The sequence below is a fragment of the Borostomias antarcticus genome (genome assembly GCF_949987555.1).
Source record: "Borostomias antarcticus genome assembly, chromosome: 15".
NCBI lineage: Eukaryota > Metazoa > Chordata > Actinopteri > Stomiiformes > Stomiidae > Borostomias > Borostomias antarcticus.
Genome location: NC_140248.1, coordinates 24,963,166 through 24,978,165, shown reverse-complemented (window position 1 = coordinate 24,978,165; position 15,000 = coordinate 24,963,166). Strand labels below are relative to the sequence as shown.

At 47.3% G+C, this 15,000-nt stretch overlaps 1 protein-coding gene across 1 annotated transcript in view; it reads right to left on the bottom strand.

The window, feature by feature from the left end:
• Positions 1-7,766, bottom strand: part of exoc3l2a (exocyst complex component 3-like 2a) — a gene marked incomplete at both ends in the record, with an annotated part of 17,342 nt that extends 9,576 nt beyond the window's left edge. Inside the window, 4 exons of the mRNA XM_084450414.1 lie at positions 335-449; positions 994-1,729; positions 2,880-3,097; positions 7,291-7,766. Of these exons, the coding sequence (XP_084306540.1) occupies positions 335-449; positions 994-1,729; positions 2,880-3,097; positions 7,291-7,766 (1,545 nt within the window). The remainder of the gene's footprint in view (positions 1-334; positions 450-993; positions 1,730-2,879; positions 3,098-7,290) is intronic.
• Between the last annotated feature and the right edge of the window lie 7,234 nt (positions 7,767-15,000).

The window sequence follows — 15,000 nt, the reverse complement described above, 5'->3', positions numbered from 1 at the left end:
GTTGAGAGAGTGTAGTATGATGTTGAGAGAGTGTAGTATGATGTTGAGGGAGTGTAATGTTGAGAGAGTGTAGTATGATGTTGAGAGAGTGTAGTATGATGTTGAGAGAGTGTAGTATGATGTTGAGAGAGTGTAGTATGATGTTGAGAGAGTGTAGTATGATGTTGAGAGAGTGTAGTGTGATGTTGAGAGTGTAGTATGATGTTGAGAGAGTGTAGTATGATGTTGAGAGAGTGTAGTATGATGTTGAGGGAGTGTAGTATGATGTTGAGAGAGTGTAGTATGATGTTGAGAGAGTGTAGTATGATGTTGAGGGAGTATAGTGTGTTTTTACCCCGACGATGTTGAGGCAGTCCTGCTCCAGTCGGTCCACGGTGTCCTGGGCCAGGAGGGGCTCCAGGGGGGCGTAGTTGATGGACATCGCCGTGCCGATGGTGCCGAGGACGTCCCTGCCAGAGGAATGACAGGAGAGTAAACACAAACAAAACGCTTGGTGCTCCTCCTTCCATTTCAAGATTCCTCGTCTGTATTAGATATTGTGAAACTCTCATTTTCAAGTTTACACAGTACAGTTTGCTTTCGCCATCTTGTCAGAGTTGTTATCAGCCCCGGTTATTAACACAGTGCCAGTGTCCTTAGTCACTTGTTTTAGAAAGGAGATGCACTTGTGTGTTCTGGCAAGTAGTAGTCCATTGGCTTTCCTACTTTAAATGCAATTATTATTAGTCGCTTTGGATAAAAGCGCCTGCTAAATGACTGTACTGTAAAGTAATGTACTGTACTGTACTGTACTGTACTGTACTGTACTGTACTGTACTGTAATGTAATGTACTGTAATGTACTGTAATGTAATGTAATGTAATGTACTGTACTGTACTGTACTGTAATGTAATGTACTGTACTGTAATGTAATGTACTGTAATGTACTGTACTGTAATGTAATGTAATGTAATGTCCTGTATAGCCCCGGCGGCGCCGTCCCGTCAGACTGACCTGTTGTAGATGTTGTAGAACCAGTCCAGCAGCGCGTAGACGTCGGTGATCTGCAGCGGGCAGCAGGTGATGGTGCGCAGGCGCCGCGCCACGGCCCGGTGGTAACTCTGCATGTACACCTGGAAGGCTGCGAACTCCTCGGGGTAGATGGCCACCACGTTCCTCCGCGCCGCGTCCAGGTCGTCCACCATGCGGCCCCTCAGGCGCTCCAGGTAGGAGGCCAGCTGGCCGGCCTGGGTGTCCACCTGCTGAGGCAGGCTCCAGTCCGCCGCCTCCCCCACCGCCTGCCTCCACTTCAGCTTCAGCTGCCGGGGCCGCCGGCCGGCCTGGTTGTGGGTCTGGGGGCCGCCGCCGTCCCCTTGGGCCTGGGGCCCGGGCCTGGCCTCCTCCCTCAGGGCCCGGGCGGCGTCCGCCTGCTCCTCCTGCTGGATGACCAGGACCACCAGGCCCAGGTTGGGCCCGGCGGACGGCTGGCGGAGGGACTCCCTGACCACGTCCCACATCTCCTTCTGCAGGGCCTCGTACAGCAGCTCCACGTCCTTGGCCTTCCGCCGGCCGGAGTCCAGCGAGGCGTTGGGGCCGGCGGGGTCGTCCGGGGGCGTAGGGGGGGCGCTGGGGGTCTGGGCGGGGGTGCCGGGCAGGAAGGAGAGCAGCTCGCACTCACGCTCCAGCTCCTGGATGTGTGTGTCGGCCAGGAGGAGGTCCCTGTGGTTCACCAGCTGGAGGATCTCCAGCACTGAGGGAGAGACGGTCAAAACAAACATGTCCTCCATTTACTATAGATAGTGATAGATAGATAGATAGATAGATAGATAGATAGATAGATAGATAGATAGATAGATAGATAGATAGATAGATAGATAGATAGATAGATAGATAGATAGATAGATAGATAGATAGATAGATAGATAGATAGATAGATAGATAGATAGATGAGAGTTAAGTAGAGGGTGCTGCTAATGGAGAGTGGTGTAAAACGGACATGGTGTAAGTAAGCATGTAACGTGCACCAAGGATTGGGTCTTAGGGTTAACCACGCCCACGTACACCTGTACATGATCCTCGTCAGTAAGCAGCCTAGCTTAGTAGCTGGGCGCAGGTTCTGCTGTAGACTACCCTCCCCAGTCATCGCTATGGGGCAGGTTCTGCTGTAGACTACCCTCCCCAGTCATCGCTATGGGGCAGGTTCTGCTGTAGACTACCCTCCCCAGTCATCGCTATGGGGCAGGTTCTGCTGTAGACTACCCTCCCCAGTCATCGCTATGGCGCAGGTTCTGCTGTAGACTACCCTCCCCAGTCATCGCTATGGCGCAGGTTCTGCTGTAGACTACCCTCCCCAGTCATCGCTATGGGGCAGCGCGAACAGCGGCTCTATCGGAGGGGATCTTGGCAGTAGCAGGAAGTGAAGTCATATCCTGCTTTCATAGTCTGTTGCTGATTGAACTCAATGACTCAGGGGGTCTGGGGACCTTTCACAGTTCATCAGAGAGCATTCTGGGACTGGAGTGGAACAGGAAGTGCCAAAGTTCTTAGTAAACTTCTATAAAAGTTACCTGGGTCGGTTGCACCAATCAGTGGCGGGGATCTGTATCCAACTTTGGGGGGACATTTACATTGAAATAGTATTTTTTGGGGGGACATCTTCCTACGCAGCCGTATGGTCATTTGAATGCCACTACCCCAATCTAAATATTGGGGGGAGGGGGACAATTTTAATGATCTCAAATATTGGGGGGGGCATGTCCCCCCTGACCCCCCCAGGATCCCCGCCCCTGGCACCAATCATGAGCTAAATGAAGAGCCCTGATAGGTTGGTTTAGTGGGGGAAAAAATATTTCACGTCAGATTGAATTCTTATTGGCTTCGTTTACGCGTCTGTAATCTACCTGAGAGTGGCTCCCTGGGTTTGACCACTGGCTCCTCCTCCGCCACCTCCTCCTCGGTCTCCTGGGAGACGCGGTCCGACAGGGACTCTCTCTTCAGCATGCTCAGGTTGACCATCCGGAGGAAGGAGGGTCTTCGGCGTGACTCCGCCTCGCTGTCGGCGCTCAGGTCCCCGCAGGGCAGGCTCTCTCTGCGCACCTCCCTACGCCGGCCGGCAAACCTGCAACCACAAAGAGTCAACTCCACCCTCACACTATGAATAAAGAGTCAACTCCACCCCTTCACACTATGAATAAAGAGTCAACTCCACCCCTTCACACTATGAATAAAGATTCAACTCCACCCTCACACTATGAATAAAGAGTCAACTCCACCCCTTCACACTATGAATAAAGAGTCAACTCCACCACTTCACACTATGAATAAAGAGTCAACTCCCCCCCTTCACACTATGAATAAAGAGTCAACTCCACCCCTTCACACTATGAATAAAGAGTCAACTCCACCCTCACACTATGAATAAAGAGTCAACTCCACCCTCACACTATGAATAAAGAGTCAACTCCACCCCTTCACACTATGAATAAAGAGTCAACTCCACCCTCACACTATGAATAAAGAGTCAACTCCACCCCTTCACACTATGAATAAAGAGTCAACTCCACCCTCACACTATGAATAAAGAGTCAACTCCACCCCTTCACACTATGAATAAAGAGTCAACTCCACCCTCACAGTATGAATAAAGAGTCAACTGCACCCCTTCACACTATGAATAAAGTGTCAACTCCACCCCTTCACACTATGAATACAGAGTCAACTCCACCCTCACACTATGAATAAAGAGTCAACTCCACCCTCACACTATGAATAAAGAGTCAACTCCACCCTCACACTATGAATAAAGAGTCAACTCCACCCCTTCACACTATGAATAAAGAGTCAACTCCACCCCTTCACACTATGAATAAAGAGTCAACTCCACCCTCACACTATGAATAAAGAGTCAACTCCACCCCTTCACACTATGAATAAAGAGTCAACTCCAACCCTTCACACTATTAATAAAGAGTCAACTCCAACCCTTCACACTATGAATAAAGAGTCAACTCCACCCCTTCACACTATGAATAAAGAGTCAACTCCACCCTCACACTATGAATAAAGAGTCAACTCCACCCCTTCACACTATGAATAAAGAGTCAACTCCACCCTCACACTATGAATAAAGAGTCAACTCCACCCCTTCACACTATGAATAAAGAGTCAACTCCACCCTCACACTATGAATAAAGAGTCAACTCCACCCCTTCACACTATGAATAAAGAGTCAACTCCAACCCTTCACACTATGAATAAAGAGTCAACTCCAACCCTTCACACTATGAATAAAGAGTCAACTCCACCCTCACACTATGAATAAAGAGTCAACTCCACCCCTTCACACTATGAATAAAGAGTCAACTCCACCCTCACACTATGAATAAAGAGTCAACTCCACCCCTTCACACTATGAATAAAGAGTCAACTCCAACCCTTTACACTATGAATAAAGAGTCAACTCCAACCCTTCACACTATGAATAAAGAGTCAACTCCAACCCCTCACACTATGAATAAAGAGTCAACTCCACCCTCACACTATGAATAAAGAGTCAACTCCACCCTCACACTATGAATAAAGAGTCAACTCCACCCCTTCACATTATGAATAAAGAGTCAACTCCACCCCTTCACACTATGAATAAAGAGTCAACTCCACCCCTTCACACTATGAATAAAGAGTCAACTCCACCCTCACACTATGAATAAAGAGTCAACTCCACCCCTTCACACTATGAATAAAGAGTCAACTCCACCCCTTCACATTATGAATAAAGAGTCAACTCCACCCCTTCACACTATGAATAAAGAGTCAACTCCAACCCTTCACACTATGAATAAAGAGTCAACTCCACCCCTTCACACTATGAATAAAGAGTCAACTCCACCCTCACACTATGAATAAAGAGTCAACTCCACCCTCACACTATGAATAAAGAGTCAACTCCACCCCTTCACACTATGAATAAAGAGTCAACTCCACCCTCACACTATGAATAAAGAGTCAACTCCACCCTCACACTATGAATAAAGAGTCAACTCCACCCTCACACTATGAATAAAGAGTCAACTCCACCCCTTCACATTATGAATAAAGAGTCAACTCCACCCCTTCACACTATGAATAAAGAGTCAACTCCACCCCTTCACACTATGAATAAGGAGTCAACTCCACCCTCACACTATGAATAAAGAGTCAACTCCACCCCTTCACATTATGAATAAAGAGTCAACTCCACCCCTTCACACTATGAATAAAGAGTCAACTCCACCCTCACACTATGAATAAAGAGTCAACTCCACCCTCACACTATGAATAAAGAGTCAACTCCACCCCTTCACACTATGAATAAAGAGTCAACTCCACCCTCACACTATGAATAAAGAGTCAACTCCATCCCTTCACACTATGAATAAAGAGTCAACTCCACCCCTTCACACTATGAACAAAGAGTCAACTCCACCCCTTCACACTATGAATAAAGAGTCAACTCCACCCTCACACTATGAATAAAGAGTCAACTCCACCCTCACACTATGAATAAAGAGTCAACTCCACCCTCACACTATGAATAAAGAGTCAACTCCACCCCTTCACATTATGAATAAAGAGTCAACTCCACCCCTTCACACTATGAATAAAGAGTCAACTCCACCCTCACACTATGAATAAAGAGTCAACTCCACCCCTTCACACTATGAATAAAGAGTCAACTCCACCCTCACACTATGAATAAAGAGTCAACTCCACCCCTTCACACTATGAATAAAGAGTCAACTCCACCCTCACACTATGAATAAAGAGTCAACTCCACCCTCACACTATGAATAAAGAGTCAACTCCACCCTCACACTATGAATAAAGAGTCAACTCCACCCTCACACTATGAATAAAGAGTCAACTCCACCCCTTCACACTATGAATAAAGAGTCAACTCCACCCCTTCACACTATGAATAAAGAGTCAACTCCACCCTCACACTATGAATAAAGAGTCAACTCCACCCTCACACTATGAATAAAGAGTCAACTCCACCCCTTCACACTATGAATAAAGAGTCAACTCCACCCTCACACTATGAATAAAGAGTCAACTCCACCCCTTCACACTACGAATAAAGAGTCAACTCCAACCCTTTACACTATGAATAAAGAGTCAACTCCAACCCTTCACACTATGAATAAAGAGTCAACTCCAACCCCTCACACTATGAATAAAGAGTCAACTCCACCCTCACACTATGAATAAAGAGTCAACTCCACCCCTTCACACTATGAATAAAGAGTCAACTCCACCCTCACACTATGAATAAAGAGTCAACTCCACCCCTTCACACTATGAATAAAGAGTCAACTCCAACCCCTCACACTATGAATAAAGAGTCAACTCCACCCTCACACTATGAATAAAGAGTCAACTCCAACCCTTCACACTATGAATAAAGAGTCAACTCCAACCCTTCACACTATGAATAAAGAGTCAACTCAACCCTTCACACTGTCGACCACCACTTACACACCTCAGATCAGCCGCTATGCCAGCTTAGACGGACACTAGACTAGATATCACATAGAATGCTTCTTCTTCTTTTTTTAAAGATATTTTTTAGGGCATTCTGCTTTATTATGATAGGATAGTGTAGGTCACAGACAGGAAAGGCACAAGAGAGAGAGAGAGAGAGAGGGAGAGAGAGAGAGAGAGAGAGAGAGGGAGAGGGAGAGAGAGAGAGAGGGAGAGAGAGAGAGAGGGAGAGAGGGGAAGACCTGCAGCAAAGAGCGTGGCCCCTGATTCCCCCCAGCCCATTGAGCTACCGGGGCGCTCCCAGAATGCTTCTGATAAGATTGTATGCATGAGAGGGCAAAGTGGTGGAATGTGGGACTTCCTCATGGGTGAACCCTGGCCGCAGAACCCTGGCCGCAGAACCCTGGCCGCAGAACCCTGGCTACATAAAGAAAACCGTCTCCGATTTGAACACTCCCATTTGCTCAACACTAACAACATAGCATTGGCAAGCAAAATGAGTTCCAAACCTAAACAGGCTGTTATACTGTAAAACATAAGCCACTGAGAAGTAGTCATATTATTATTGTGGACATTTCTGTAATCTGGTTGCAGCTTGGCAGTAGGTCTGTTTGATAGTGTCCCTAAGATTACCATGTGCTTCTATCACAAATGTACGTGCAAAAAGCATTCAAATGTGAGCATTGGGAATAATAAAGTGAGTAAAATATTAAAATTGAAATAAACAAATTGTTCCCAGACGGTGTTTGTTTGTGTAAGTCCAGGTCTGACCCCCCCCTTCCTGCTCACCGGAGCAAGGTCATGATTTCCTCGGAGCTCCTGCAAAGCCCCTTCCTCTTCTCCTTCTCTGGCGGGGGTCCGTGGGGGTCCGTGGAGCCTCGCAGGGCGGCGCTGGCCCCCCACACGCTGCGCCCCGACATACGCAGCCCCTTCCCCAGCTTCCCCAGCGTCTTGAGGGGCGACACCCCGCAGATGCGCTCCAGCGTTCCCCTCAGGGGCCTCGCTCTGGGGGTCCCGGCCCCGTGCTTCTCCGCGTTCACCTCGTTCTCCTCCTCCTCCCCGTCGCTGGTGGTCCAGAGCTGGGGCTTCCCCCCGCCCTCCCCCATGATGAGACCCGCCTCCCCACCACTCCTCTCCTCCGTCAGGTCCACCTCCGTGAAGGGGTTGAGGTCCAGGTCCAGGCCGGGCAGGATCAGCTCGCCGGTCATCCTGGGGAAGTCATGGCAGCTCTTGGACCGGCCCGGAAGCTTCTTCAGGATCGGCATGACTCGCTCTCAGCGCTTCAATACTGCAAGACAAAACACGGCTCTGTTGGAACAGTTTTGGATCTTAATTGTATTATTGATCTTAATTGTATTATTGATCTTAATTGTATTATTGATCTTAATTGTATTATTGATCTTAATTGTATTATTGATTTTAATTGTATTATTGTTGTAAATTGCTTGTTGTTGATGTGTGTGTTTGCTTGTGAGCTCGTCGGCATTGGAAATGAGGGAAACCTCATTTTCCCCATGACTTTAAATAAAGGTTTGTTGGAACTGAGCATGGGTATAGAAACACTATTAGAGATAACCAGGTCATTTAGACAGAGCTGGCTGATGAAGTGGATTAAAACTAAAACCAGAATGAGTAGAAAACCTTCCCTGGTCTGCAGAATACATGATCAATATATTATAGGAACAGGAACAATGGTTGCAATTAGTCGTTATTCAAGTCTTTACCTAATATTGCCTTCATACAATCCTCAACGTGTGAAAGAGACTCACTCACTGGACCAGTAACTAATACCAAGGTGCAGGCCCAAATAAAACATGGATGTATTGTGTTGAGGAAAGGTTTGCAGTGAAGTGGTGTGTGTCTAGTGTACATTTGTTTGTTTCACAACACTTAACACTTGTTCCTACTATTGTGTTCTTCTCAACAACTTGATATTTAATGTTCTGATTGAATCCCTTCACATTCCTGCCCAGGCTCAGGGTAAAGGAATGTGTGGTTTCAGGCGGGTGTTTGGGGATCACCAGGCTACTGACCAGCTTGGACTCACAGGGCTTGTGAAAACTATCTTTAATCCAATCACTGCTATTTCTAAATGTTTTGCTACAGGAAGCAGCAGCGAGATTACTTTTCACAACCCAGTTTAGCAAGAACACCATAGAGTTTAGGGTTAAGGTTAGGGTTAGGGTTAGGGTTAGGATTAGGGTTAAGGTTAGGGTTAGGGTGAGGGTCAGGTGTAGGGTTAGGGTGAGGGTTAAGGTTAGGGTTAAGGTTAGGGGTTAGGGTTTTCCTTGACCCTAAACTCAATGGTGTTATCGCTAAACTGGGTTGCGAAACGCGTAGACGCTAAGAAGCAGGGTAATATCACACCTTCATCAACATTTCTTTTACTTTCATATATTTTCACATGGCTTCGCAAAAAGGTCAGGAAAGTGGACATGATGATCGTCAGCATTATCAACTTATTTCTCTTTTTTTCTACAAATCCAAAGACATCAGAATAATAGGTTTATGAATTGTATTATCCCAGTTCTGCAGCCTGGGTTGGACTGCATGACTTCTCTGAGTTGGTCAGCCATTATGAAACGAGGGACTTGCTATCCGTTCATACATGTGATTTTATGACTACTGGGACCTCAAGGTTGATCAGATAGACGTTTTATAGAAGAGGTTCATGTCTGTGTGACCTGCACACAAACACCAGACATGTCAGAGTAATGAGACCATTGTTTGTACAACTGAGTACTGAGTGTTCTGTGCAGTCGGCACCTTGAATTGTTAGCGAGCACATGATGTTTTTATGATTTCCTTTCCAACAAAGGAGACTATGTGAACGTCAATCTGAAGAACTTCCTCAAGATTCAACAGCATTTTTGTCCTCTAGCAATACTCTGATTCACACTAACAATACTCTGATTCACACTAGCAATACTCTGATTCACACTAACAATACTCTGATTCACACTAACAATACTCTGATTCACACTAACAATACTCTGATTCACACTAACAATACTCTGATTCACACTAACAATACTCTGATTCACACTAACAATACTCTGATTCACACTAACAATACTCTGATTCACACTAACAATACTCTGATTCACAATAACAATACTCTGATTCACACTAACAATACTCTGATTCACACTAGCAATACTCTGATTCACACTAGCATTACTCTGATTCACACTAACAATACTCTGATTCACACTAACAGTCCTCTGATTCACACTAGCATTACTCTGATTCACACTAGCAGTGCTCTGATTCACACTAACAGTCCTCTGATTCACACTAACAATACTCTGATTCATACTAACAATACTCTGATTCGCACTAACAGTCCTCTGATTCACACTAGCATTACTCTGATTCACACTAACAATACTCTGATTCACACTAGCATTACTCTGATTCACACTAGCAGTGCTCTGATTCACACTAGCAGTGCTCTGATTCATACCACAGAGCACACTAAAGTTACATTTTCCTTACCAAAGGAAATGTAATGTGTATTATGTGTCTTTCAAAGTGTAGCAAATCTGTCTACAAAATAGAGGCATGTTCTAGTGCCCAAGTGTGGTGCAACAAATTAACTCACCTGAAGTTCACCATTTTTTGATTTGTGTAAAACAAATTCTGAACATATTTTCATGCAAAACCTAATAGTACGAAAGTCTAAAAAGACATGTGCGTAGACATGGAAAAAAGCCATAGATGATTTAACCGGCAAAAGTCGACACAATCCAATGCATTTCAGACCAAACATGACAACCATGAAAACTATCACCAAGTTAAATTGGAACGTGAACGTCACGTTATCCAGAGTATACTATGACCCCCCACCATCATTATACAGTCATTGTATGGAAGCCTCATTATACAGTCATTGTATGGAAGCCTCTTACCTTGTGAGGTTAGAGCACAGCGTCTCAGAGCAATGTCATCCCGCTGGGTGTTGGATGGATGTGTGGCTGCGTTTATGCGTGTATGTAGGCGTGTGTGGGAGTGTGTGTGAGTGTGTGTGAGTGTGTCTGTCTCCGCTCTGGCTCAGGAGAGCACTCTGGTTCTGCTGCTTCCTGACTGGTCCGTATTGTAGAAGATGATGATGCGTCTTCCTGAGGAAACGTCCGTCCCCCTGTCCTCTCCACCACCCTTCTACTTCACAAGGACCCTCCAATTACTCTCATTACTCCAATTACTTCATTACTCCAATTACTTCATTACTCCGATTACTCTCATTACTCCAATTACTCTCAATACTCCAATTACTTCATTACTCCAATCACTCTAATTGCAGGAGTGGAGGGGGGTGGCTGGGGGTGTGGGGGGGGGTGATATGACTACAAATCCATCCAAATTTCAAGTTCAACTCCACACGTAAAAAAAAAAAATCCACCTTACAAAATAAATAATAATAATATAATTAAATATTTCAAGTTTGCTAGCTTTGAGAGCACTATTGGTGAAGTGATGGGGCCTGTCTGGAACAATAGCATCCTCTCAGAATCATTTTATTGTTTATTTCCAGAGAGGATGCTATCGTCCTGGGTGAACGCATGACATCACACCAAACCTCCCCCCCAGCAGGGCAGGACCATCATGAACCAAACCTACCCCCCAGCAGGCCAGGACCATCATGAACCAATGCCCTCGTTAGTCTCATAGACTGGGTCACAAGCAGGCTGGCCACCCATCGAGTGACAACCCTCCTAGCCACCAACATCTCTAAGGCCTTTATCAAAACTGACCACACGCCCCATCACAACGGATCAGCTGGTCCAGATGGGTGTGGGACAGACTCCCCATCACAACAGATCAGCTGGTCCAGATAGGTGTGGGACAGACTCCCCATCACAACGGATCAGCTGGTCCAGATGGGTGTGGGACAGACTCCCCATCACAGCGGATCAGCTGGTCCAGATGGGTGTGGGACAGATGAGCTCCGACAGCCTGGCTGTGTAGTTTTGTGACTGGCCGGAGGGACAGGAGCGTCCACCACTACCGGTCTGTGAAGACCTATCAGTCTGTGAAGACCCACCAGTCTGTGAAGACCTACCGGTCTGTGAAGACCTACCAGTCTGTGAAGACCCACCAGTCTGTGAAGACCTATCGGTCTGTGAAGACCTACCGGTCTGTGAAGACCTACCAGTCTGTGAAGACCTACCAGTCTGTGAAGACCTACCAGTCTGTGAAGACCCACCAGTCTGTGAAGACCTACCAGTCTGTGAAGACCTACCAGTCTGTGAAGACCCACCGGTCTGTGAAGACCCACCAGTCTGTGAAGACCTATCAGTCAGTGAAGACCTATCAGTCAGTGAAGACCCTGGGCCTGGCGGCTCAAAGAGGCCTCCTGAGGGGCGGACAGGCCCCCACAACGGTGAGGAGGAATAAGGAACGGTTCTTTAAGTGCCTGAAGAGGTTCCACATCCCACAGGATGAGCGGGTCACCTTATACATGCACTGGAGATACAGAACCATGAGGTCATGGAACCTACTACCAACACACATTAGAACCATGAGGTCATGGAACCTACTACCAACACACATTAGAACCATGACACATACATATATGTTCAAAAAACAATTAAGGAAACACTTGGGTAATGCATACTTGAGACACTAGATGGCGACGCTCTGTAAATGGAAATGTGTAGTTTTACATGGTTTGAAGATTGTTTTATGCTATGTATATTATATTAGTGTTTTTATGATGACAATGTTAAATTGTATGATACTATTTTAAAGTTTGACATTTATAGTGTATGTTTTATATGTTTGATATACATATTTCACCCATACCTTTGCTTTCTGTTAAATGCTGCAATTTAAATACTGTTATTGTTCCATGTAATATTATTGTAATTATATATATCCTATTATGTTAATGGCCCTGTTATGCCCATGGACTTGAGCCTGCACTGACTGTGTGGATATCAATACAAACTTGAACTTGCATTCCATCATTTCCTTATCCCTGTCTTCCCTGTTCTTCTGCGCCCTCTAGTGGACAAGGCCATGAAGTACAGGTGATGGAAATCTGCACTATGACATCTAACTGCAGTCTTGCAATTGTACAAAGACAATACTGGACATTCAGTGTCAAATACTATTTTCAAAGTACATTTAAGAGTGATCTGACTTCCTTTGAAATGTACACATTTTTAATTGTTTCAAAATTAAATAATTGGTTGGCTCTGGATAATGCTTCACCCCATTGCTCTTTTACAAGTCAAATGTGTGTTGATTTTCCTTAAAACACTAGAGACACAGGGTTTGGACTTGGGTGTGTGGGGGGAGAGCCCGGAGTGCACTGCAATGACCAGAGGGGGGCGCCACAGAGCCGGCCGAATACAGCCACCCATTCACCTCCAGTCCTTTTACCTCCCCCAGCAAATCACAGGTCCATTCACCTCTGAACATTTATTGAACCAGGATTACACAAAAACTACCAGACTGCTTTTCATGAAACTCGGTGGAGGGGTGGAGGGGTGGAGGGGTGGAGGGGTGGAGGGGTGGAGGGGTGGAGCGGTGGAGGGGTGGAGGGGTGGAGGGGTGGAGGGGTGGAGCGGTGGAGGGGTGGAGGGGTGGAGGGGTGGAGGGGTGGAGCACGGACCAATTTAGAACCCAATCAATTTTGGCACAGAGCCACTAAATGCATTCAGGGGCGAAGGTCTGTGCTCTCTGAGCACCTTTTCTAGTACTTTTCATGTATCTGTCTTCGATAGTAATATGTACACAGGGCTCAATTGAGAAAGAGAGTCCCCCTGTTTAAGTAAAGAAGACAGACAGGAACATCCTGTGAGCTGTGTTTGACAGACAGGAACATCCTGTGAGCTGTGTTTGACAGACAGGAACATCCTGTGAGCTGTGTTTGAAAGACAGGAACATCCTGTGAGCTGTGTTTGACAGACAGGAACATCCTGTGAGCTGTGTTTGACAGACAGGAACATCCTGTGAGCTGTGTTTGACAGACAGGAACATCCTGTGAGCTGTGTTTGACAGACAGGAACATCCTGTGAGCTGTGTTTGACAGGCAGGAACATCCTGTGAGCTGTGTTTGACAGACAGGAACATCCTGTGAGCTGTGTTTGCACCTCCCCTCCCCCAGGTTCTATCCTGAAAAACCACATTCACATTCCTGCACCACCCCAAACACCTCCCTCAAAAACTATGTTTGTGTTACAGTAAGCTGTCTAGAGCTAGTGCTCCTAGACTGGACATATCATATCTAGAGCTGATGCTCCTAGACTGGACTCATATCATATCAATATGGAACCATGCTCTCTTTGTTAATACAAAACAAACCACAATGATGGACCCACAGTGATGACATAACATGTTTTATTTACCTCCTTATTTACCAGTTTAATATGACGAATTAGTTAAAATCACTAACAGGTTTGAACGACGATGGTTCATGAAAACCAAACCCTGTAGCATTAGTGAAGCTATTAGACTGATCACTCTACTGCAGCACTTCAATATCCATCCATTGCATCATGTTTAGGCAAAAGTAAGAACAGAACCTTGAATTAAACATACAGTAGTCAAACAAGTAGCGTTGCAATGGGTTTGGTGTTAAACCATCCATTTTTTGTCATGACACAATAAATAATGCAGAGTTCATGACCTGCGAGATCACGCCCAGAGTATACATATTTCAGTGACTTGATTGGCTGCATCCCAGAATGCCGTGTCTGGAGGCGTTTGCTCAGGGAGCCGTGTTCAGGACAGGAAGTGCAATATACTAGCAGTATGTAGACGTGGGAATGACTGCCCCCATGCGTCTTGTTCTTGGGACAGTCTCCGTAGCCTCTTCAGGTCTCTAGGCTGTGATCTGAGTCTCAGCAGGTTGGGTCACGTGTGTCCTGGGTCTTTGAGGTATTGGCCCTCAGGTTGTGAAATGGACCCGTTACTCCCGGGGTGAGGGTTCTAGCTCCATGTCCGGCATCCCAGGGTCCTTCATCACTGCCAGGGTGGAGCCGGAGGGGGGGGGGGGGGGGCTGGGAGGGTGGAGGGGTGGAGGGCGGGGCTGGGAGGGGTGGGGGGCGGGGCTGGCAGGGTGGAGGGCGGGGCTGGGAGGGTGGAGGGCGGGGCTGGGAGGGTGGAGGGCGGGGCTGGGAGGGTGGAGGGGTGGAGGGCGGGGCTGGGAGGGGTGGGGCGGGGCTGGTAGGGTGGAGGGCGGGGCTGGGAGGGTGGAGGGCGGGGCTGGGAGGGGTGGAGGGCGTGGCTGGTAGGGTGGGGGGCGGGGCTGGGAGGGTGGAGGGCGGGGCTGGGAGGGGTGGGGGCGGGGGCGGGGCTGGGAGGGTGGAGGGCGGGGCTGGGAGGGTGGGAGGGTGGGGGCGGGGCTGGGAGGGTGGAGGGAGGGGCAGGGAGGGTGGAGGGCGGGGCTGGGAGGGCGGAGGGTGGGGCTGGGAGGGGTGGGGGCGGGGCTGGGAGGGGTGGGGGGCGGGGCTGGGAGGGTGGAGGGTGGAGGGAGGGGCTGGGAGGGTG